The following is a 26,914-nucleotide window of genomic DNA, read 5'->3' as shown; positions in this document are numbered from 1 at the left end:
ACTCCAACAAGAATTATGTCCATTTAATTTTAAATCACAAATACATGAGCTGAATCATCAGATAATAGAGCTTCTATGTGTCACTCTCAGCAAGCAGCACTCCACAAATATGTTCAGGTCACAAGAAAACACAATAGGCTATTATAGGCTACCCATAGAGGTATGGGGACAAATTCAGCTAAAATTAATAATAAACAAATAATGTTCCCAAGTTTATAGCAGTTTAAAATTAATTTAGTTATTTTACTTTCTTCACTTAAAGTAGCACGTGCAATGTATTTCTGTTTTGCAGAGCGTATGTAAGTGACATCTGTAAATAGAAATAATGTATCAGCCATAAAACGTTTCGGCATACAACTCTGCAGTAGAGCAGCTTAGTGTGACCTTCCTTCACGTGCTTTTTGTCTACAAGTTAAAAGTTGATATTTTTAATCCACGCACATTCTCTACACTATACCGACGCTTTTATTTTGAAATGTCTCCTGGCGGAAGCGCTTGCTGGGTGGATTCGCCGGTTTTCACTTCCTGGATGCACACACAGCGAACAGTGCTGCACAATGAAAATACTCACATTATTTAGCTTATTTGCTACATATTTATCAGCGAATAGCCTCAACATTGAGGTGAGTGTCTATTCTATCACATACTTTAATGTCTATCACGCCAATTAGTTTGTTTTATGTCGAATTTGACCTGAAGTGTTTCCCATGTTAGCATTCTGTCATGCTAGTTGTTTTGCAGGAATGCTTGTAAGAGCCGAAACTAGATTAAAAAAAATACGTACATTTATTTATTTCCTCCACTTTTTTTCTCAGGATAATGTAGGACAGTTCTTCAGCAGTGGCCATACTAACAACTGGGCTGTTCTGGTGAGAATTCATTCATTGTAAATGTTCTTCATCTTTAGCTGGGTGCATCATGCTAATTTATGTTTTCTGCGTTACTAATGGGAGCAGCAGGAACATGTTTGTGACTTACAAAGCGTCTGTATTTGATACATAGGTGTGCACATCCAGATTCTGGTTCAACTACCGTCATGTCGCCAATACTCTGTCTGTCTACAGAAGTGTTAAGAGGCTGGGCATTCCTGACAGGTAGGCTAACTGTGATGCAATCCCTGTCCTTATGTTTCATTTCAATGTGTCATTTTCAGAGAGGTACACACAGGCACTGCGTATTTCTTATTTTAATCATTGATGTTTATGAGCTGATTTAAGCCTTTTTCTCGTGGTCACAGCCTCCACTACGTGTACGTTGGAAGTTACACATTATTTCAATTATATTTTCTATCTACCTGAGTTTTAAGGAGTCATTTGACTATAGGGTTGTTGTTACTTGGATGTACTAATGAAAGCAGAGAGGAACACAACAAGTAATATGGGTGTTTTCAACTAACGTTTGTGCGGTCATGGAATGAATCAAATTTTAGCTATAAGCTAAACATGTCTTCAGTTTGAGTTTACATGATGTATTTTTGTGTAAAATGATAGACTTAATGCTGTGTCAGAGGCCTTTTATCCCTGGCTAGAGAACATATAACGGTAGCAGCAATCAGGTGCTTCTCATGAGAAATAGTAGAATTGTTATTGCCTTTAAACCACATGCTGGTTAGCACTATGTCTAGGTCTACTATTTATTTTAGACATGCACGGCCATTTGTCATTAATGTTGTTTATTAGTGTCTGCGCCAATACCACGGTGGCAACACGATGAGGAAATTATATCATTCTGCACGTTCCCAGGTTTATATTATGATATGATGACGCATTATATCAGCAAGTTGCATTAGAAGAATTTGTGGTTCAATCACTGGCTCATCCACATGTCCCTGAATCGCTCCCTTTATGTGGTATGTGAAGGAAGAAGGTCGCTTTGGACAAAAGCGTCTGCAAAATGAATATACTGTAGTGTAATTTCATTACACTAATGGTATTCAACATAAATAGCAGTGAACATGAGTACAGCCTAAGACCGTTCTCTTATTTTCTAATGTAGTCATTTGGATGCTTTCTGTCATTTGCTCTTTTTCCAGCCACATAGTTCTCATGCTGGCTGATGACATGGCTTGTAACCACAGAAACCCCAAACCTGCCACAGTTTTCAGCCACAAGAACATGGAGCTCAATGTGTACGGTGACGACGTAGAAGTGGACTACCGAGGATATGAGGTCAGTTCGCATTTCAGTCTGGCAGTTATACGCGCAAGTGTAAAAAGGTCTTTCTTAGTGAGAGAGTCCTTCTCTTTGCAGTCTGTAAATCAATTTATTTTCCACTGGCCTCGGTATTATCAAAGTCTATTTTGTACATGTCAATATCTTGAAAGGTTAAAAGGCAATCAACCTTTAGTCAGCTACAGTTATTAAATATGTGCCCATTTACTGGAAAATACATTGGTAAAGGGGACATGTTAAAACCTGTAGCTTGTGTGTAGCTTGCATATCTTGCTAACTCCAAGGTGTATATATATATATATATATATATATATATATATATATATATATATATATATATATATATATATATATATATATATATACCCATCTATTATTTCACCTGCTTTATAGAAACGGAATACTATAAGATCACATGCAGGCAGATTTGATTCATGTGCAGTTGGGAATTGAAGGGGGCTATGGTCAACCCTATTTGTCCATTGTTTGCTGTCTGTAGAGCAGGAAATGACTTGATATGATTTGCATTCTCAAATAGAGGAGTACCCAAGTGTTTTGTTTGCTATGACAAGGCAGAGCCGCGGTGGCGTTTCCACGCTTTATCACAGTTTGTTTTTGATTATTTACTCTGCTTTATGTTGGTCTTTTAATATGAATAACACTGCACTGCCTATCCATGTTTGCTGTCAAACGGCAATGTGCAGCTGATAAAGCTCAAGAGAGGAAAAAGAAGAAAAGAATACAATAAGTAATGGATTCTCACAGCTTAATTAAAAGATAACTAGAGCGGCTACCGTATATTGACCCTACTGATGCAGAGGAAACATTACGCTTGTGAAATGCCTTTGTATTTTAATTAGTAAAAGTTTTGACAGCTGAAATTATGTTCTCTTTATTTAACATTGTCAATCTGCTCATTGTTTATCTCTATGTGCATTAAATTAGAAGATACACATTAAATAATTCGTAATTACCAAAGCCATGCTGGGCTATGAATATTGTTGCCGTATCGTTTACTTGTTTCAGGTCACAGTGGAGAACTTCCTGCGTGTTTTGACTGGCAGGCTGCCACCCAGCACTCCACGCTCCAAACGCCTCCTGTCTGACGACCGTAGCAACATCCTCATATACCTGACAGGTAATTAAAGGACAAATCCATCCCCAAATACTCTTCTTGCACTCTTTATATGTATTTAGTATTGGATGCTAAGTGATGGAAGCATTTTTATGACTGAAGCGTCATCACTTATTTCCTACAGTGGCTTCACGCCTGCTTTAGACTCTTTACATGTCGCAGAGAAGAAACATATTGCTTTCAGTTATAGTACATGTAGGTGAAGATCACAATAACAAAGGTGGAGAACCACTTAGATCTTCCTGCTTCTTGTCATCAATTCAGTTACTGTAGTAGATGATGGTAATTTTTGTTAGAAATTGCATATCTTTTCTTACCAGCAAAAGGTTAATGTTAAATTTAATTCAAGTTAATTCACTTTTATGATGATGGCAGAGGTGGTATTTGTTTCAGGTGAGGAAACCCACCTCCTCTATTAAACCCTGCATGAAACCACACAACAACCAGCCTTCAAGGCAAAACACAAAACAATTAAGTTGTCCCAGAAGGTAAAATCACATTGAAATCACAAAGAAATTGACAGTATTATAATGTTTTAGAGGAAATGTTTGTTTCACCACAATCAAAATGCAAAAGCTAATCAAGGTGACCACAATGTGGAAGCTGTAAAATTACTAAAATGACCATCTACCACATATTAATGAACCTAGTACTTCACATCTAACAATACATGCATGTTTTTTAATGCTCTTAAAATATTTTAAAGATGAAAGATTCAGGTTTTTAATCAACCAATTTCTTTATGTTGTTTTTCTGTGGCTTAACGAGGCCAAAATTAACACAGTGTTTACCACAGCCAGCCTGTTTCATGTTCATGTTCAGAAGTTTACTTGTTTTCTATTCAACTGTACATCACACTTTTGAATTACGAATCGGAGATGAATGAATTATTAATAATGTGGTTGTTTAACAGGCCATGGCGGAAATGGCTTTCTGAAGTTTCAGGACTCTGAGGAGATAAGCAATGTGGAACTGGCTGACGCTTTTGAGCAGATGTGGCAGAAAAGAAGGTAAATAAACTGTAAATCATGAAGAAACATGTAATATGTTATTTCTTTATCAACTCATTTTCTCTGATGGCTAATGAACCGTGAAGCAAGTCAACATTGCATTCAACATTTAATTGAATGGAGATCAAAAAAGAATATATATATATATAATATAAACGTGATTAGGCTCTAATGTAATGTACTTTCTCGTGAATGAGTGCATACTTCATATTACTTATGTCAGCCTGCAGCACTGAGGAGTTGGATGTGGTCAGAAGGGTGCTCTGTTGCACCTGTAACTATACCAACAAGTGATGCCACGGGGGAACTGACTCACTACCCCTCCATTGCTTTGGCAGTGCAATTTTGCATAAAGAGTTACACATGGATAAAAAACAATGCTGAAAACTAAGTGCTGAGAGGGAACTGGACTGTAAAACAAAAACGATGAGATGGAAGACGGGATTTACACAGTGATAACACTACGTAGGAAGCCCTTTATAATACATTAGTCAAGTGTTAAAAGTCGTTGACTCTTAAGTGTTATTAGTTTACAATTCCTGGTATACCATTATAGTGCAGGTGTTATCATGTTCTTCATAGATCCCTAAAAAATGAATCAGTGGTATTTTTTTCTCCTCTTTTGCACCCATTAAAGGTTGCATGTTTTGCTGTTTAAATATTAAAAATCGGTTGACACTGATGACAATCAAAGGCCAAGAATTGGTTGCCAACTTCTGAAAATGGTTGCTAATGGCAACCTGGCAACTGTTCCTGTCGAGCTCAGTAACAGCTAATAATAAACTATTAGAATTCTGTCAGTGTTGGTGCTGTTGAAACGGCTGTAATAATTCATATTTTACCGACCTATTCAACTTATAAAACACATCCTATATTACTGTAACAGCAAGGGGAATATTGTTTTAGTTATAATAACACCTCGTATAAAGGACAGACAGACGGTCCCTGTTTATAGATGGTTCCTTTTTGCTATGGTGCTATGTGCTATGTTTAATTTGTGCAATGTGAGACCCTAAATGAGCAAGAGCGGCTTTCTGTTACCGGCTCCTCTATTGTCCTCTAAACCTATCAATGGCGTGTGTCTGGGTTACAGTCAGGCTCGAGGCTGCAAGATAAAAGCTTAGTGATGCCAGCTTTGATGCTGATGTGATAATTACAGGCTAGAACTGCCAAATTATACTCACCATAGAGACTGTGCCACCTCCCTTCCATCATCCCCAAATCATCTCATTTCAGTCAACTGGAAGTAAAAGTCAGCTCATGTTTGCCTGAACAAGGGAAGGAAGTTGAAGGGTAATTTCTCTTTTTAATGAGGGAAGAAAGGGACGATGGAGGGAAAAGGAGGTAGCGACTGTGGAAGGAAGGGGAGAAACTGTGTGCGTGGGTGTGTTAGAGGGACTCGATGAAGCTGTTGGTTTTTCTTGGTCACCATGGCAACTGCAGTATGAAATATGACTAGAGGGTTTTTGTTCTAACAGGTTTTATTGGAGCAAATGGACGAGTGAAATACCAGCTGTGTATTCTCTCATCAGTCTTGTTTGAGAATGTACATCATTGTGTGTGTGTGTGTTTTTGTGTGTGTGTGTGTGTGTGTGTGTGTTTCTCCAGGTACAATGAGCTGCTCTTCATCATCGACACATGTCAGGGCGCCTCCATGTATGAAAGGTTCTACTCCCCGAACCTCATGGCTTTGGCCAGCAGTCAAGTTGGAGAGGACTCTCTGTCGGTGAGTTACTGGCCCTCATATGGGGGAGACAAATGAAAAATCATCAATCAGGTTGTCAGGTTTTCTAATAAGCAGTGTGGTTTGATAGAGCACATTGCAGCCGAGGACTAGAACCTCAAAGATTTTTAATTATATAAATGTCTGTTATTATGTGGGTCCAGACCTTCGAGTCCGCCCATTCCAATTTGAGACAATTCTGTCCTGCTATGAGGCGATCATGGTTAAATCAAATGATGGTTATTGAGTCTATGGCCCAGTGATGAGTACTGCAATATTCTCATATTTGCTCATACATCAACACAAAGACTCCAGACTGATAAACTCATGCACAAACACAATTCCATTGTTTTCACTCAAAGATAAATTCTAAATCACTTGAATTAAGGATTTAACTCTAAATCTTTCACTAATACCGGGCAACAGTAACATAGGGGGGTGCTTAGCGAATGGTCAAATGATGTGTGAGTTCTAATGTCTAATATTAATTTCATTCATACATTCATTTGTCTTTTACACTGACATGCTTTAGTGCATTTCAGCATTAGTTGTGATTCGTACCGTGCCTGACGATTGCCCCCCTGCTCTGCTCAGCATATCATAGTTGTTGTTCCGTACCCGATGTTGCTGTGGTTACACCTTCTAGACATGACCACTGTGTAGAACGCGCACCACCTACTGCCAATCTGAAAAAATGTAGTCGACATATGCATTATAACCCATACGGTTCGCTGTGCTTCAGCTGTGCTTGGATATTTTCGTCCGTCCAAATTTCAAGCATGCATCTAATTTCTTCGTTAGGCCAGAGATCCTTTTGAATGGGACAACGTAGTCATGGCGACACGTTCTAAATAGCGCTCCTCTTCATTGTTTTGGTGAAGTTGACTTTCACTTCTGATTTGAGCCGTACCCGAGTACACATAATCCATGCCCGAGGCTGCTTTTTCCAGTGGTTGATGAACCGTGCCTGAAGATGGTTTTCACACTCATCAAGCGTACAAACTGGAATTTGGGGCTCAAGTGTTCTCAGAACCAGGCCCGGGTCCCTGATGTAAAAGCCTTCATAGTTAAACAGTGAATCAAGTTAAATGTTAGCTGCAATGGTCTTCTTTCAGATGATAACCTCCAAAATGTTTTAACTTTATGTACAACTGTGCCACTAAAGCACCTGTACTGATGATACAGCATGGGTGGATATTGAATTTTCCTCCTTTCCTTCTCCAGCACCAGCCAGATTTGGCCATTGGCGTCCATCTGATGGACCGTTACACCTTCTACTTGCTGGAGTTCTTGGAAGACATCCACCCTGCAAGCAAAGCCAACATGAATGACCTGGTAAATATGTGTGTGTTTGTCAGAGAGTAGAAGCAACCTGTTCATTTCAGTTATGTATATATATTTTCATTCACAGATTGTCTTGTCTCTAAAATAGTGGAAAACCGTTTTCCGAGAAACAAGAGTATTTTAGTTAAATCAATGATTAGTTTCACATTTGGTGTTGATAATGAGTGATAATTGGATCGACTTATCAATTCAGCATGAGCGAACCATGCACACTTATCTATGTTGACTCTTTTTCCTACTGTGAATACTTACTTGGCTCTAATTGATTACAATACAAGCTTTATGAAAACAAATGGGTTCTGAGAAATTGGGATAGGCCTTCTCATCGATATGGATCCCTCCTCCCCCCAAAAAATGTAAGGTTAATGAAGTAATCGTTACTTGTTCTAACATATTCATATTCAACGTGATCCGTTTTTTGATGCTGATGGCCCGTGGCAGGGTGGCTCGGTTCCTGTGAAAGCATTGGTCTCGCACAGAACTCTGCACTTGAAGCAGAATGTCTGATACTGTTTTGAGGTTGTTGGCCTTTGGCACATGACAGTGGTGATGGTGAGTACAAGCTGCTCCGGGCCACGGCTCAATCTCAGCAGCACCTCCCTTTTCATCTTTTACACTCCTGCACAGATTCACTGGCTGCAGGGATCGCTCCTCTTCCCCACCTCCACCTCCACCTCCACCTCCCTCCTTATCTGAATTTACAATCAAAACACCTCAAATCCTCACACTTGCACTCAGTCTGAGCTCAATCGATGTGCTCTGACTAATGCTTATTATTCTTTCCAATTCGGTTTCTGGAGATGCACTCTTTGTTCTTGAGCTATTTTATGGAATCAAGGATCGATAATATAGATTTCTCGGACGAGCCCACCAAGTTTTTTTTTACCCGTCTGCCCTTTGATGAAACAGAAATTGCCTCCATCTACCCCAGAAAATCCCCCAGCAGTCGTGTATTTTTCAAGGCCTGTTTGGCTGATAGAGATAATGTTCACCTAGGTTTAATGATTTGATTTTTCTTTTCAAGTGGACAGCCCAATCAGACAACACACTGATGAATCACACACTTTAAGAGGATTAACCCCATAAGTGGTAACACTGCCAGGCACGGAAGGATTTGTAATTGACAATGAAGTGCGCAAATGTCATGCTCCTTGCCTCTAATCTTCTACACACATTTTTGCATATTTTAACACCTCCCACTGCAGCTCTAGCCATGTTTGATACAGCTTGATACTATTTGTGCTGTGAAAAGTAGTAGAAGTAAACAAAGTTTTCATGTAATTAATGCTAAATCACCTGACGTCATCGTCTGTAGATATTTTCATTATTTACATACTTAGAATATTTTATTTGGTTTTGCTGAGTGGGTGGCTGTAATGGAATTTGGCTGTTTGTGGGCTGTCTATTGCACTAAACATACATTTTACATATTTCTAAAACAATGCTTGTTTTTTTTTTCTGCTTCCTCAGTTCAAAGTATGTCCCAAGAGTCAGTGTGTGTCCACACCGGGCCACCGTACTGATCTTTTCCTGAGGGACCCCGGAAGTGCCCTCATCACAGATTTCTTTGGTAGCGTGCGCAAAGTCGAGATCACCATGGAAACCATCAACCTGACTGAACCCATTGAGCAGGTGGAGCAGAAGTAAGCTGAGTTTATTTGTTTGTATTCGTCATCAGTGTAATGTTTTTACCAAAACAAATTTTCTTACGTTACACTTGACTGTCAATCGAAACAAGTAACATCTGTACGTTACAGTCTTGAATTATCTTGATGTGTTGTTTCAGAGAAGTTGCTACCTTAAAGGTAGATCAACCTTTTCATTGAAGGCCCTCTGGAACAATTTGTCACTCTCAACAAGACTTTGAACTGTAATTATACTATGATGCACTACAAATATCATTGCAATACTTCTGGGGAAAATCTGTGTTACCTTTAAGCTCTAAAGTCTAAGTCTAAAATCGCTTTGATTTTCAAAGTGGATTAGGGACATCCTGGATTTAAAAACCTTAATTGTGTTCAGCCGCTCTTTGTTTTAATTGAAGGGCTACGGGCCAAATTCGTTTTACGTACTTACTAGTATTCGATTTCTGTTTAGATTGTCTCTCATTAGTGAAATTGATTTCTCTACTAATGATGTGTTGAGCGGTCGGTCTCTGCGACACAGTGGATGTTGCTATGACTACTCTATATGTGAGTTAAGACCTGTTTTTTAAATGCTGACGAATGACATGACTGAAGTATCATATAAATCATTTAGATAATATTTATAATCAGTAACAATACTCCTCTAGTTCACAAAGTGGAGATTATAATTGGACCTTCCTCCTTGTCTGGCGTCGGGCTATAGTTTATTGACTCTTCATAAGTGACATAAAGTGAGCAGCAGTGTTGCTGATGGATTGTCTCTGGTGCCACACTGTGGTAACCGGACAGCAAGCACCCAAAATGAATTTAGTACATTCTCTTATTGCAACAGGCTGATACATGCTGTGACAAATACATTTGTCCACTAGATGTCTGTAGAGAGCCGTCGAACTCGGTTCTTCTCATTTGCTTTGGTACATTTGTCAGATCAGAATTGAAATTCTCAAAATGACTTCCTACATTATCAATTGATTATGGCATGTTGATCAAAATGTATTATTCTGGTTCTCTTTTGTATAGTCTTACCGTCCCCAAAACATCTAGGTGTTAGTTATTAGCAGATTTGATATACATTTCTATTAGCCTTTTTTTTGTAAATGTGCTTTATTAGACTTTCACTAATAAAGGGACATGTTCGAGGCGTTGGATCAACCAATGCTCAATCAGTTCTTTAAAATACCTCAGATGTTTGCATTACTAATTTTCTTTTTTTCCCCCATTGGTCACTACAGCGTTTCATAGCAATTGTTTAGACAAATGCACTTATGGTTTTGCAAATGTTAAGGTGTGTGACTCAGAAAAAGTGGAATCTGTTCATCATCATCATCATCCTCTGTGCCTGGTGACCATCTTCTTTGCTTTGTTGTATTGGTCCTCAATCGCACATTACCTTGGTTCTTTTAAGGCAACGCACAGCTAATGCACCAAAATGCAAACAGTCCTCCATATATTGCCTCATTGTGCTGTGGGTAAGGAACAGATTGAGGTGCTCTACAAACAGATGCGATGGAAATGAAAACTTTATTCCTTATAATGCTCCCAACACTTCTATTAATTTGGTTAAGATGGGATTTAATTGAACTCTGGGAGGTGTTATAGTGCAAGAATCTAATGCGGTCGGCTGCTAATTAGTAATTAGAGGCAATTGCCATACCGATTTGAGTCATCAGCTGTTTTGGCCTTAGGCTAGTTAGTGATTGCACACAACCTCCCCTATTACTTTATCATTGATCATGGCCCAGACATTAGGTCTGCTGATCTTCCATGCAACATAGAAACACGCCTTCAGCGTTATCGAACTGTTGCCCTATTTCAGTCCTAGAGAGAGAGATGTTTTATCTCCAATTCTGATGTAAGAAACCAGCAATCCCCTGATTCATTTGATGCTTAATGGAGCCAAGTTCACTGATGCAGCAAAGCACTAGTAGTGTCTTTGTACTTTTAGGAATGATAGAGAACGCTATTGTGAAAGTTCAAAGATATTAGGGAAGCTAACGACACTTTCCGTCATTCCGTTTGTCACATTCCAGTGTGCCGTTATCATTAAGTGCTGGACGAGATTAATAATACATGGGGAGGTAGGTGGTAGAATATTTGCTTTGCAAATTGAGAGGGAGGTTTGGTGTATAAGGAAGTTCTGCCGGAAAAACCAGGATGTTCATCGCCAGGATGCTTATCAAATAATGTCGTTTTGTTTTATGTATTGCAATTAATTATGCATTGTAAGGAGAATGAAAGAGCTGAAGTTTTCAAGGTGACGCTGTTGCCTGTCTTTAATATGCACCCAATAACCGTTATTCAAAGCTCTACAAAGGTAGATTAGATGTGGCAGAAGCATCTAAAAACGGATGTAAAAGTAGCTCGTTTGACAAGCTTGCATGTTTTTTTTTCTTTGCCATTCTCTTGATATGAGTTGACGGCAACAAGCTGTCAGATTAAAAAAAAAATTTGATTTCATAGTTCAAACTGAAACCATGTGCTGAGAAATTGCAAACATACCTATGTGTCTCTATGGACTTAAATTATGGGAAAGACCAGACAAACAATTTCAATTTTCCACCCCAGGCTCTAATTATAATGTCTATTTATCACTTAATCCTTTTCACTTTCTATCACTTAATTGGGAAAATAGTATTAGTAGTAATTATCAGTAATGAAATAATCATTAGTCGCAGGTCTACTCACAGCAATCGCCCCACCTTCTTAGAGAAATAATTCCCATATGAATTGGGTTTTTGTCTACAAAATCAGTATTGCTTGGTTAAACCCTTTGCCAACACATCTGGATAATCTCAAAAAAGCAATCACTAAGAAGGATTGTTGTGAGACCTCTGTCCAGCACAACAAGTAAAATTAAATAATAGCGTTTCATAAGACCTGAAAACGGGTTGCTGTGTGCTCCATGTATTCCCTCCCACATAGAAAAATATCACAGATGTCCTGTGAAACAAGCTGTTATTAAATATAGTGCTCCTTTAATCCACTTTTGTCAGCTCATCCGGCTACTCAGACAAGTGGAGCAGGATGTTTAGAGATGAAGAGTACATGTGTGTTCAAGTGTGTGAGTCTCTTTCTCTTGCTCATGCTCGTCCCTTTCTTATTCTCACTCCTCGACTCCTTTTTCTTCAGACCAAGCTCTTCCATTAAGTAAATTGCTCTTGATGGAGAGGACATAATGGACACCCTCGAATCCTCTTCATTAAACACAGGCATAACAGTGTACTGACGTGGAGTTGGAGCCATAGGTGCTTGTTGACCAAAACATGTCATCTTGTGGGTCACAAAGCTCCAAGGATAATATCAATTATCAAATTGAAGCTGAGTTAATATTCCATTTGAGTAATAAAGACCATTTAATATAATTTGTGACCCGCAGTGCTGGACGGAGTCTCCAAAAGCGACTTGGGTCATTAGTAGAGCAGATGTTAAAAGAAAATTAGTTTGACCTTAAGATGGCAGTGACAGCAGCGATAGTGAAGCTGGAGGTGGGGAGGGGCAGTCACATCCATTAGAATCAGCTAAGTGGATTGAAAAATCCTCTCCCAAAAATATCTCTTTATATGGAAAATAAAGTGGAAAGTGGTTTGAATTGAATTAGAGTTCATCTTCTGTGCTAAGTGAAAAGGAGAGGTGGGGGTGGCGGAGAGAGACGTCGGTGCTCGGTGACATTTTCCAGTGGCAGAAGGAGCTCGGAGCGCAGAGATGGCTCAGCAGGAGATCGTCTCTCTGCCAGCCAGCTCGGCCAGTTTTCCTCTGTCTCTGTTCCTGTCTGTCAGAGCAACTTCTGCCCTACCGCACAGAAATGTGTGAGGGGAAAGAAAGGGAAAGAGAAATGGAGTTCAGACGAAATGGAGAAAGGAGGAAGGGTGAGGGCGCAAAAAGCCAAAGAGAGAGAATTTGAACAAAGGTAACTCAGAGGGAGGAAAGAAGAGAAAGGGGAGAGGGGGGGGCCGGTTCCTTCACACAGCAAGTGGTGGCTCACTAGTGGATACGGCCCACTTTGTCAGCAGCAGTCAGTCCTGAACTTTCTTTGATTAGCCAAAGACAGCCACTCAGTCGAACCTCTACTCCATTGTGACCTTTAGCTGAGACTCTTCTGTGTGTATGACTGTGACTTTGGAAACCCAACGGTTTCTCATAAAAGATTCTGGTGTATTGGTGGATCCAAATAGGTACGGACTTCTTCCAGAAATGCAATCAAGGGGAGCCACATTTTCCAATAATCCTCAATGTTGTCCCTCTACTGCTAAATTAGTAGTAGTCAGAATGGGACATTTTTCTGTGTTTTACTTTTCACATGCAAACTTGATTAGTTTTGTTGGCAGGTTCATGCTGGTGACAACAATCTTGCCACTATAGCTTTAAAGGATACGGCTAGCAATGTGTCTTTTTCTTTACTACTTTCAACAAATAGCATGATAACACCAAAGTCAATAATGGGCTTGTCTGCCTCTGAACGTTTGCTGTCTCTCCACACTACAATGCCCATTTGTTCTCGCTGAATCTTTGAAATACACAAGTATGAAGGTTAATTAAAAAAAAATCTATACTCAATACGTCTAAAACAGCTGGGCCACGTGGTTTTAAGCAAAATAAAATGTAACTCAATGTGGCTCATTAATGCTTTTTTAATAGCTTTTTTTAATGATGGGAGCGGGACGGCTCTGTGACTGGATAACTAGTTCTGTGCCTCATAGGTCGCAGGTTTAATACATCTAGTTTCACATGAACTAATATGTGTCAACTTGGTGTCCTTGACGCTGAACCTCATCTTACTTAATTAATTTAGAGGGTGCTTTTCATTAACTTATGACTTCTAACTTATGCTTCCTCAAGTACCTCTCCTCCTGAGACCCGGCCTGCCTCCCATCAAGGAGGATCTCCCAATCCCTTATTTGCAAAGTGTTTTTGGTCCCCACAACATAAAAGAGGCGTGATGCACAGCTTGAATAACATCAAACTATGGCAGGACTCTACAGATGTAACTGTTGCGTTTGCGTTAGTTGTAGTTTTTCAGAAGATTAAGGCATTAAACAGGCTTAAATTGAATGCAGGCTATGTCCAATTCAACTGCTGTTATGTGACATGTTTACAAGTGCAAACAGCTGCTAACGACTAATTATTATATCAATAAGAACATTCTGCTGCAGCTTCAGCTGATGCAACTGTACCACACATTATTGACACCACTTTAAAATCACGCTCTCAAAGCAAGAGTTTCCCATTCTGTTGCCTCAACTCCCTCCCTCCGTCTCTTCCTCGCCTCCTCCCCTCATACGAAGAAAGGTTAGCATAATAAAAACACCCAAGTTCAGCTTTCCTTTACTATGAAAACTGAGCAGGTTTTTGCCCTAATAACATGTCATTCATCTTTGTGTTCTGGCTTTGATACAAGAGTTCTCATACACATTCACATACGTAAATTCCCACCAGTGTTTATAGCATTTTCTGAAATGATGCAACTCAGAAAAACACATACTCTGAAAGTGAGTCTGTTGCTTACAAATCACTGAAGTACTTTCAAAAGCAGTGGAAGATTAATATAGAATATCAGATGGTAAAAAAATCTATCTGGGCATTAATTAGAAAATACATGAAAGAGAGACACAAGTCAAAATATTACACAGGCTTCATTGTTCGCCAGTAAACTTGGTCTAAGCTTTCCTAATTGTATTAAATGCCACTCAGAAATTGGCACAGATGCACACAAGTTTTGAACATGTGCAGATAAAGAAAGTTTGGAGAGCAGTGAGAGGCCATGGTGTGATTATATAACAGCTAAGGGGCCTTTTGTGTTTGGAGCAGTGATATACACAGGGTAGGATACGTATATTGTCAAGATGGTTTTGACACTCTTGTTTTTCCACAAGATTTTCTTTTTTTAATGTATTTATGAAGAGGAAAGAAAAAAATGGATTCGCTTGGATCAATTTGCACCGGATGTCAATCTCTCTGCTCAGCTCTGAAATGCTCTGTTAAACACACTGCCAAGGAGTTCCTCACAGCTTTCCCTCATCACTGATTAATGCCATCCCACGTTACAAAAGCTTAATATTTCCAGTGCACTTACTCCAGGTAAATGCTGAAAGAGTGCTGTTTTGTGTTTCAGTTCTGTGGCTGGAGAGCTGCAAAGAGAGCCGTACTCTTATGTGGACCAGCTGCCAGTGTCTGAGATCATCCATCAGGTAAGAGACCCGCACACAGTCTCTGGGATACACTCAAAATGACACGAAGAGGTCCACGTGAATACAACCCAGACATTTTAACAGCCTTTTTATTCATGATGGTGCAATGACTGTTTGTGTTCGGGAGATACTATGCCTTTTATGTGGGCAGCCATTTGTTCTGCCTCCTGTGTTTTTGTTATTCGAAGTGTGTCCATGTGTTTGTCCTTAATTTGGACACGGAACACAAAGTTATGTGCAACATCCACCAACAGATGTCTTTGTGTCGTATCCATGGTGACATCTCAAAGTGTGAAATGCAAGTGCCTCCTGGTCTCGGCGTGGAGGGGACGCCATGAAATGCTGCAGAATGAGAGAGAGGCAGGATTGTGGCGAGGAATTGTGCATTCACCTCATTCCCAAATGGATTGCGGCTTTCACTTGGGCCGACCTTCACAAATGAACACCTATTCCTCCTCATTCCACCTTTAGAACGTGTGCTCTGCATTCAAAATAGACGGTCTTGGGTCTTCTGTAACACTTGTGTGAGCTTTTTCCATCAAGAGCCTTTTAAAAATACTATTTCTATAATTTCCTGTTCAACTTGTGCATCGGAAAATTAAAGAAGTCACATTAATATTTGCCACGGGTGAGAGCAGACATTAGTTATGCTTACATTGGGGGTTTGGCTGCCTCAGAGAAACCTGTACTTGAAAACATTAACATGACCGCCTACACGTTTTTATCCAATGCAATCTCCTTTCAATAAGAGACCGTGTCAGTTAAGTGCTATTTCAACCTCTAGTTTCAGCTGTAGCTGTATTGGATTGTTCTTTGACAGCTTTAACAACGGCCATTGAACGCTACTTATATGTAATCTTTATTGCAGAGCTTATTTTTTAAAACATATCTTTATTGGTTTTTGTATTCATAAAACATCCACCAATTTAAACATATGGCACAAATTAAAATAATAATACAGAAAAGGTAAATAAATTAAATGTCCTAATAAAATAAATAATTAAAAAGATAAATTGAACCAACAAATTAGTCAACAAATTACTGAGTAATAAATAAAAAAATTAAATAAACACTTACAAAAAAATAATCAGCTAACATAATAACAATAATAATCAATTAATATTAATAATGTTCTAAATATAGGTTACATCGTACACTCCCACCAACAAATTAAATATTTATATATATTGTACAGGGGAAGTATATGTTCCCATTATCCAATTAAATTGTATCATTCTCAATCCACTGTTAATGGTTTGAGTATGTTTTTAAACATATTTTACTCTCATTCACTGAGTGAAATGTCTTCTTGTAAGTCACGTATCCACTCCCGTCTCTTACTATCAGAATGTTCCTTATGGTTTTCAACCAGCATATTATAAAACCGGGAGACCAGCCTTTTCCCAAAACAGTTTTTTGTGACATGTGTTTCTAAGGTGGATAATGGAGGTTGTTGCAAGTGTGCCAGAATAAAACTTCAAAGTTGTAAATACTTAAAGAAGTGTTTCTGCGGTATGTCAAACTTTGCCTTTAACTCACTGAATTACATAATCCTCATATACAACCTGCATTTCCACTATGCCCTTGTTCAGCCATGTTTTAAAACCCATGTCGTTCTTTGCCGGGGTGAAGTGATCATGACCCCAGATCGGGGCGAATCAGGACAACCTTGGAGAGTCACACAACAATTTTTGTACTACATGCCAAACAACAATATTCTTTCTTTAATGTTTTAAAAGATGCAGAGCATAGGTAGCTATTCAATGACGAACCTTTTGAGGACCGTTTTTTAAATTTCTAACCAGGGCATGAAAACATCTTTAGAAAAACAGAACATTGTGGCCCTCAACTGAGCAGCCCAATATGCAGAGCTTTTTTAATGGGTTGCATGTTATGACTCAGGGTCCTTATGAATTTTGCTTTAATCCAAAAATTAAGCATCAACCAAAAAAAGGGACATTTTCCACTACAGAGCTGGTTAGCTGTTATCCACCAGAGATTTCTTCTCTACATTCAAGCTAAATGGGTATCTACCATTCTCCCAGGTAGTAAACTTAGAGCACTTTATCATTTTTATGTGACATTTTGCTGAGGAAAATGTGACAATTGAGCAATTGTGTCTCTTTGTAAATGCTTAAAGACATGCCAAGTAATTTCAGTTGCTGAAGTAATGCCAAGTATCTAACCCGACCTTGCTATTTTAGTGCAAAAGCAAAAGCAGCTGCTTTGTGGGGTTTCAGAACAGTCTTTTCATTAGTTAGCAGACACAGATTTGTAGGGGTGCAACCGATCACAAAGCTCAAGGTTTTTATTCACAGATCTGATCAGCAGATAAAACGGTGCAAATGTAACGTGTATAGATCCCCCAAATCCCATTTTTGCTGCCTATACAGATTACTGATCATCGTTGAGCCATATCAACCTATACGGATTGATGGTGATGTTGTTTTGATTTAGCAACTGGTATACAAGGTTCCAGACTATTCTTTTTCCATCTCCTCCCCCAAAAATAACGTCAATCTAAACAAATCCTTTTTAGTTTATTTGCGTAAAAACACATACAGGGAAAAAAAAGGATTATATATTTTTATTGACATAAAGAAATATTGGCATTAGAAGTTTTTAATTATGTTTTATAAGCTGCTTCGAGCTGAGCTAGATTGACAGCTGTGTTGATAAAGTTAATTTTGCCCAAGACACATTTTTACTGAATAGAGAATAAATGCATCATAATGTAACTCGTAATGAAACCTCTGTACGTTAGTTGTTAGCTCCGGTGCTGCAAGCAATTCAAGTTCCCATCCTGCCGATTTCAACACAGATCTGTTGCTAGCAATGTAGCATTATCAGGGATCGGCGATGAGAAAGCAATAATGCCGAGGCCGAAAAGTTTGAAAGTAGAACTTAACTTCACACTACGCTGCAGTTCATGCATATCAAACTGTGTGTATGGGGAAGAGAAGGGGCAGATGTATGGCTTGTTTAAGGTCCGTTACAGCACTACATATTTGTTTTTCTCCTGCTTTAGACTGAAGAAACTAAAGTAGAGTTGGAGTTGTTGACCTTTGATTTGACAATTACAATCCCCACAATGTAGACGGATACTAAACTATTGTTGTTGATACCAAAGGTCAGATCCAGCTGAATCGAGTAAACCGGTAAAACTAAATAAATAGAAATCTGAAAAACCCTCAGGTTCAGCTGTTGGAATCAGCGTCGACTTTGGTGTAAACATAGGAGTCACAGTCAGTTGGTCCAGAGAAATCAAGCTGACCACTGGCCTGAGCCCTGTCAGACGCTTATTGAGTATCGTGATGGGAAACAGGAAGGGTCTCCACACCCAGCAGCACTCAGGGAAATTGATCGCTGAGGACTGCCTCAATAGGCTGCCAAATACGGGGCGGGTTTCAGATCTTCTGCCCACTGTTCACATCAGAGTAAATTGTGTCTGTAATTTTGAATGCACAAAAGCAATCACACTATTGAGAGCTTGCAACCTCACACACACACTCCATTAAGTCTCTGCCGTCTGCTACTTGGCATCATATCTTGGCTCATTCTCTTTTTTTTTTTGTCTCTTCATCTTTATACAAGTTTTTTCCGTCTACCTCCCTTCTCTTTTTAAATGCACCCACACGGACGACGCATTCACGCACAAACACATTCATCGACCCGGCGACCCCTTTTCAGATTTCGATCATCGGCCAGCACTCCTGCTGGGTTGAGGATAGGAGTCATTACAGACTGAGTCATCTCTCCTCCCCTTACCATAATCCATCTGCACTGCAGCAGAATGACCAATGTTCATAAAGCCTATTGACAGCTCTCCTCTTTTTGATTAGCTGTCAGATTGTGTGCTGCATTCTGTGAGATATCTTTGTTTTTCGTGCCACTGTGGCAGCGTCTTTTGTTGCCGCTGATCAGATGCATTCATCTGAAGAGCTGGATGTGATTAGATGTCTAAAATACTCCCAAGTGGGCTGATTTCAGTTGTGCCTCCAACAAAAACAAATATTCTTACTGTATTTATCTTCTAAGAAAAGTCATTTTCCCATTTGCCAGTAGAGCAGGCGGCGTCTCGTAAATAGAAAAGTCATCGGAGTGAATGACAGTGGATATACTGTATAAACCGGCGCTATATGGTGTCTGTATACAAATTCCCCTCGCTGTCTATGTGGAAGTGTATACGTGAGGAGTTGATTAATGCCATGTCACTGTTGGCAGTTGTCTCACTTGTGCTGACGGGGTGAGTCCCCTCTCTTCCTGCCACCTTCTCTTCCCAACCTCGCACATCTCATCATGTTGCCAACACCTAATCACAATATGTTCAGCTCTGAAAATAACTAGACGGAGCCCCTTTCCCCCTCCACTCTTGTGTATTCAACTTTATTTTGCCTGTCTCGCTGCTGTGAGTCCCGGTCTCGGGCGTCAAATTGTTATTTGTTCTTATGCCAGCTTGACGCCACACCATATGGCTCCAGAGGATTGTAAATGGAAACACTGAAAATTAATGCTTTGCCTCCCTTCCATCCCTCGCCAAATCCCCCTTTCCCCAGACTGCATCAGTGACACTTTTCAAAAGTGGATGTTGGGTTTGTGTGGATCACAGGCCAAACCCGCTCAGATGAGCTTTTCCTCTGAATTAGCTTTGTTATGTTGCTTGCGCTCAATAATGAAAAATAATACCATCTGGAAAAGCAAAACATGTTTTATGAGAGAATAATGGGCCCCGCAGCTTTAACTGACCCAGCACTTAAACGTCTGGGCAATACATTGGATCGTCCTGGCAGTACACAATGGCTGCTGTTCTGTCATCAACATAAATTTTGCTGCAGGTTTGACCTTGGAGTGCTAGTGTTTGGCAGAGCGTTTTCAGACCTCCCTCACCGACCATTAGCATCCTGCATGGCCATGTTAATTAGCACCAATCAATGAGATGGGTAGCTGTTAATTGATTTTACTTGCGAATTGAATACGCAACACAAAGCATGTGTAATGGAGGCAGGCTGCTTGAGTAGTGGGATGTGAACGGTTCTGTCAGTGAAGGTCAGCGAACATTCGCTTCTTCTTCTTCTGCTCCTCACTCTGGTTTCTGTGCCTAATATTCGTTCCCTCTGCCTCCCACAGGTCTGTTTCTTTTTCCGGAGAAGCTGCCTTCTTCTCATTTTGTGCGAGTTGAAGACTCTCCTTCAGAGAGCAGATGTCCATTATTGTGATTTCTATCCATGGCTATCCAAATTTGATATTCTAAGTAGTTATTAAATGTATCAATGAGTCATTTAAGCAATTAGTTGGCCGACAGAAAATTAGCACTTGTGATAATAGATTATCCATTGAAGTCATTCATTAAGCAAATCCTGCAAAATGTTTTGGTTCCAGCTTCACAAATGTAACAAATTGCTGCTCTTTTCTATTTTTTATAATTATAAATTGAATGTGTGGATATTGGGCTGCTGGTCAGACAAAAGAAGCAGTTCAAGGACGTCACCTTGGACTATGGAAATTCTTCACAATTCTTTCACATTTTTCACCAAAACTAGTCCGATAAATAGGCCTGAATATATCAGCTGATATTTTTAATTTTAGGATTCTTTATCAAAAATATGGTTTACTTAAGGAAAAAAAAGGCGAGATTGGTGCCTTATTAGCAGCAACGGAGCCACTTTCCCAGTTAGTACATAGCATAGCGTTGATTATGCAAAATTCTATTAGCAGTTAAATGGTTTATTATTAACAGCCCTAGTCGGGCTACATTTAATATACTAAACTGATCAATCAATCATAAAGTTAAATGACAAATCATTTGATAATGAAATGATTTGACATTTAACTTGTTATTTCCCCCGGTCCTCTGCCTCTCTGTTGCTTCTCTTCTGATGTTGCTCTCTCCCTCTCCTCCCTCTTGACATATGCTCCTCTCTCTGCCGGCGGTGTTGACGTGGCTTCCTGTCACAGTCGATCCATCTCCCTTTGCTCTTCCTTACCCAAGAGGCTTAGTCTCAAACACACACACACACACACACACACACACACACACACACACACACACACACACACACACACACACACACACACACAGAGTCACGGTCACGCACACCTCTGCCCACCATTGTCACGGAGGTCAACAGCCCCCGATGGCGATGCGCTCCCAGTTGTCTCTAATGAACATCCCCGGCCGGGTTCTGCCTCGTCCTCCAAATGTTTAACCCTCAGCTCCTCTCCTTGTCTTTCTGCCAGCCACTTTGTCACCTAGGCTGGAGCTGAATGTGTCTCAACTCCAATTTTCTTATGTAACTCGAATCTGATGCATGTGGTGTTGTGAGAGCAGGAAAAAAAAACCCACCACGTTGAATATATGATTTTGAGCGCATTTGTGCTGTTTGAAATCCGTGGCTGTGTGATGGCGGCCCGAACTGTCAGATCAGTATTCATCTCAATATATCAACGTCTCGGTGGGACGGATCGCTGTTGTCATAGCTCTGTGTCTTTTTAACCGTAAAACATGGAGAACGACAACTCAAGTATGCTGTCAAGTTGAATAGGGATTTGGGGAGTTCCAACTGCAGAGGGGTCAATATAGACCAGCATTTGAAACTGTGCGAGTAGAGCCGGGTATCGGTACTCGATAGCTTATAAGATATCGACTGAAATAACCCAGTACCATCTTATATAAGTATATTTTATGGACTTGGCAGTTCTGTGTGCTGAAATGCCACCACTCCGTTCAATGAGAGGTAATGGCATTTTATGATGCTTCCATTCACATAATGGTACCGGATGAATTTGGAGAAAATGTATTAAATGTACTCTATCGGTATAACTTTAGCGCTACTATTATTAGTACTGGTATCGTCATTTTTGAATGACACCCTGCACTATGTGTGAGTATTCTGTTTGCAGTGTCAGCAAAAAAAATTGCCTTCAAAGCCAACCAGCAACCATGGCTGCAAAATGTACTTTTCACAGTGAATTTAATGTAGGCACTCATGTCTGTTCAAAATAATATCAGGAATTGTTACACCATGATTGTGCAGAGTGGGGTTTTAGAGCTTTTTCGCTGAACTCAGCCACCTGATGCGACTAAACATTACGTGAGAGTGAACTGAAACAATAATGTTGTGGACTGGACAGCTAAACAATGAGTTGGAAGGTGTTATAAAGCTCCTTAGATCCGTAGCTCCAATACGAGTGACCCCTTTTACACTGTCACTTTGTCATATGATATACCGTTAGTATAAACATATTGATTAAAGGAGCTTTAAGTATCTATGACCAAATTAGCAACAATCAAATTTAAAGTCGAGAAACAAAGAAGGGCTATACTACAGTAGTGTAGTATAGTGCACAAAAGTTGCCTGAAGTACTTTTGAACCAGACGTTTTTACCAGACTGTAAATCCTCTTCTCCCATCCCATGTGATTGAATCTTTGGCTTACAGCGCTGTCAGCAGCAGGAGAGATGATCCGTGGTCCACACTAGGATTTTACTTCTTAACTACATTTTCTTTTACTCCTCCAACTGTGTGGAATTCTATTTGTTTTCATATTATAGATGATGGACAGAGGCATTAAAGCATAGGAAGACTGTTTGTAGGAGTTGAGTGTCGGGTGACTGCACTGAAGAAGCCATAAATATTGTTACTTCTCATAATAATATATGTAATGTGTTGAAGAAACAAAACATCAGTAATAATGTGAAGTATTTATACATTTGTAGATAAAAAACAGGATAAACCACAAGCACAAGACATAATAAAATACCTACAGAGTCAATGCAAACGTCTGGACTATGAATGCTACATGAACACAATAAAATATTGTGTTCAAGTAGCATTCATAGTCCAGACGTTTTATTGTAAAAAAAAAAAAGGGTTCTTTCAAACAAAAGGCTATTTCTGTACTAAACAACCACTTTGCCGTCAGACGTGCTTTCTGTAAATACTCATAAAAAAACAACATTGAATCAGAGTCTAAAAACGTCTTATAGTTGAAGTTTAATTGTGTCTGTACTTCAACAGTCTGAGTAGCTGAGTTGTTTGAACTACTTCAGACTTCAGACTCATGTTGTTCTTGTTGTACATTTTCAGCCAATAGAAAAACATAAGGTAATATCTAAATTGTGACAGCAGCTTTAAAACAGCCAGCCCTGACACAACACTGCATCTAGTCTGGAGCTCAGGGCTCAAATGCGTTTGTAGTCGGATATAAGCCAATTTTAACTGCTCTCCTCAGTCTTTCTACATTACAAATTGGCAGTGTTGTTACCGAAACCTGGAGTTTGGAGTTTGTGTAATTTTGCCTCACTTTCCAAGACCTGTGAAAGAAAATTACAATAATTTTCACGAGCCAATGTATTCCATATTCATTATTCTTAGAAACGTGTAATTATGCCTGTTCTAAATGCTGTTTCATGGAGAGAATCAAGTGCAGTGTGTTATTTAAGGCTTACTGTATTATGCGGTGGGTCAAGTTCAACCTCGTCTCCCTTCTCACACAAGATGAGATCATTTTGCTTTGAGTAGCAGCAGCAGCAGCATCACAGTCCGCCATGAGAAGCTTGTTTGAGACGGAGCCGTGATTTGTCTGGCTGATGATCAGCAGGAAGAGTTTGAGAAATGGGAAATAAACTTAATATAACTGAGGTGCTCAAATGTTCTCAGCCAGTTTTGTGGAGATTTTAGCTGCCAAAGCCACATTTTACTCGCATTTGGTGCTTGTTAGGTAGTTATTTCAGATGCTGTACATATTAAATCCACTCTACAGCATGTGCCAGCCTCTTATTTTTATATGCACATGGTTTCAGCAGTTCTCAACCTCTTATTAATTAAGGGAAATTCAGCAAAAAAACCCCCAAACTTCCCATTCATTTGCACATGTCAATTTACGTATAAATTGCAAGGCATTTAGACACTTTCAACAGAGAAATACCACCAGGGTTAGATTAAATGGAATTCTGTCTGCATTGCGATGAACTAAGGTAAATACCCTGGTTATACTGTAAGCTGCATTGATTAATTTGTGGTCACTTTATCCAGGGATTTCTGAATCCGTCCACCTGTTTTAAAGTTGCAACGGCTAACTTGTTGGCACAACATTAGCAACATGCCTTCTACAGTCAAAGCAACATTCACATCACTCACTAATGAAGGACGAGCACAGCAAACAAAACCAACCTAGAACTTCCTGGTATTTGTTTACAATCTTTTCCCAACTAATTAACTCGCCATCCATGTGAAGTTATTACCAACCAGTCTTACGGCCGGAGGCAGACTGAGTTTGTGGGCAATAATGACCCCGGACGTGGCTTTCACACCAGCGTCTAATCCTCCAGGGCCCATCAGTCTGCTGTCAGCCAGGCTCCGATTCCTACCGCTGTGTGTCAGCGTCAAGCCGATATGGATGTTCTTCAGGAAGAGTTAAAGAACATTAGATAGTAAAGGAGCGCTGAGCCGGACTGAGACACTGAGTACCACAAGTATCTGCGGAGCAGCTTTACTGTATGTTGTGTGTACAGTTCGTGACTCACAGTCGGAGTGCCTGCTGTGTGTTCATCCTCTTTGCCTCTCGGGGTTTTGGCTTCAGTGGACGCTTTTTCTGATTTCTTGACTGGATAATGGCAGCATGTATAGCGTGGGATAACAGAAATCTCTTAAGTGCATCCCCGCAGCCTATCTGTAGCTTTGTCACCAACAGAAGAGTTAGGAAGATTTTTTAGAGGTTAAATCTCCTCTCTCCGCCGCATATTGCCGCCGCATTAGCATATAAATGTGCTCCTTGTGAGATGCATGTTTAATACGGGGAGAGATTTAAAAGTATAATCATACACAAAGTGATGATGTGGCAGTGAATGGGACAAACACAAGACAGGGGAGGTGTACTGATGAGCCTTACCACCCGCTCTGTGTGTGTGTGTGTGTGTGTGTGTGTGTGTGTGTGTGTGTGTGTGTGTGTGTGTGTGTGTGTGTGTGTGTGTGTGTGTGTGTGTGTGTGTGTGTGTGTGTGTGTGTGTGTGTGTGTGTGTGTGTGTGTGTGTGTGTGTGTGACAGCAGATAGTGTACATAAAGTGTGTGAAGAGATAAAGCTAGTGTATATTTGATTCTGCGTCTGCCTGCCTGTGTGAATGACAGAACAATCAGCCTCAATAGAAGAAATATACACACTACTGCTAACCTGCAATCTCCCCTTCTCTCTCCCCCCCCCCCCCCCCATCATCCTCACCTCACCTTACCCCCCCCCATTCCACTCCCCTCAGAAACCAAAGCAGAAAGACTGGCATCCTCCTGATGGCTTCATCCTGGGCCTGTGGACTCTAATCATCCTGGTGTTTTTCAAGACATACGGCATGAAGCACCTCAAACACATCTTCTGAGGCCTCGGCGTTTACGCCGCTGGATATCTGAGGACACGAAGCTGCAGCTCTGAAGCTTTTTACTGGAGGGATATTAGAGGTGCAGTTTGTGACAGGCATATTTTCCTGAAAATGGAAAGGAGATATATGGCACCACAAATTCTTGGCCGGGAACTGCTTGATGCAATTGGTGCCTTTTTTTTTTTTTTCTCTCTTTTGGATGATTGCTCTCTGCTGATGAAATGTAATATTTGTGCATTGTTCCAGATAAAGGGAAAAGGTCATGCATCAGATTTTAAATCCACAAAACTCTGCATGGGCGTATGCTAGACTTATGGCTACTTTTAACTGTTTCGTGTGTTTGTGTTTGACAAAGACTTCAACATGTATTTATTTATTTTTGCGTCTCTGTTTTGTCAAGCCAGTCCATAATTGCTTTGATTTGGTTAAAATGTACTGGATTGTGTCGGCAGATAAGAATTTAATTTATTTTTGAGAGCGTGCTACTCTGTGTATTTCAGCAGCTTTTGTTTAAAGTGCTACTCGGAGCGTCTGCTCGGTCAGAAGAAGTAAAGTGTGGGACGAGGGCAGGCTGATTGGCTGTGAGTGGGCTGTGAAGAGATTACTATTTAATGTCTCCCTTGTCCATATACATTACACCCCTTGACTGTCATATCACGCTTGTGAAGGATAACAATCGCACATAATCCCATCTCGCATGATGGACCCATCCACTTTCCCATTCACCAAATTGCCCTCCCTGTGGAAACATCCATTAGCTCCCCAGCCGTGCACTCCGCTGATTGTATTCCGGGTGATGGACAGCTATTTCCCCGGCCATTCCACGTCTTGCACTACAGCAGCGATAAGTGAGTGATAACCTAGTGAGCCGCCAGCCATCCCAAATGAATCTCCTCTGTGCCGGGACGTGTTTTCCTCCTTTTCCCCCCCCTCCCTCTCCCTTTTGCATGTGTAACCACGACATTAGGCTCATTGTTGAGGGGGAGTGACTGATGCTCAAAGCATATGGATTGAACTTGAGGTAGTTTGTCTTTGCTTCTTGGCGTGAGGACCCGCCCATCGGGCGCCCGCTGCCACTCTCCCTCTGAAGTGAAAAATAGATGGAGTTGGAAATGAAACCATATGTACCGGAAGGCAGCTGCTGCGTCAGCCACCAGGTACCTTTTCTTATACGTTATTAATGCACCGCTTATTTCTCCTTCCCCTTTTCCTCCCTGTTGTTATTTCCTGTGATCCTATTCCTCCTGGTGTTCATTCAAAGAGTACGCTCATTTTCTTTCTTCAATTGGAAGGATTTTGATACCCTGATTAAAGATGAAACATTGAATCAAA

The 26,914-nt window shown here is 40.2% G+C and overlaps 1 protein-coding gene across 1 annotated transcript; it reads left to right on the top strand.

The window, feature by feature from the left end:
* The first annotated feature begins 509 nt into the window (after window positions 1-509).
* Window positions 510-26,914, top strand: pigk (phosphatidylinositol glycan anchor biosynthesis, class K). Its single transcript, XM_084008600.1, has 11 exons — window positions 510-623; window positions 816-869; window positions 1,003-1,094; window positions 2,033-2,168; window positions 3,198-3,309; window positions 4,220-4,316; window positions 5,925-6,042; window positions 7,264-7,374; window positions 8,854-9,026; window positions 15,139-15,214; window positions 25,466-26,914. Exons 1-11 carry the CDS (start codon window positions 558-560, stop codon window positions 25,580-25,582), a joined length of 1,152 nt encoding a protein of 383 aa, XP_083864726.1. The 5' UTR covers window positions 510-557; the 3' UTR covers window positions 25,583-26,914.

This window comes from Eutrigla gurnardus (assembly GCF_963514095.1).
Source record: "Eutrigla gurnardus genome assembly, chromosome: 4".
Classification (NCBI taxonomy): domain Eukaryota; kingdom Metazoa; phylum Chordata; class Actinopteri; order Perciformes; family Triglidae; genus Eutrigla; species Eutrigla gurnardus.
The sequence above is the reverse complement of the archived record's forward strand: the minus strand, read 5'-3'. Positions and strand labels throughout refer to the sequence as shown.

Coding starts and splice junctions, on each gene's coding strand:
- pigk (XM_084008600.1), top strand. CDS start 558: ATGAAAATACTCACATTATTTAGCTTATTTGCTACATATTTATCAGCG. Junction 7,375..8,853: donor AAGCCAACATGAATGACCTG/GTAAATATGTGT, acceptor CTGCTTCCTCAG/TTCAAAGTATGTCCCAAGAG. Junction 9,027..15,138: donor ATTGAGCAGGTGGAGCAGAA/GTAAGCTGAGTT, acceptor TTTGTGTTTCAG/TTCTGTGGCTGGAGAGCTGC.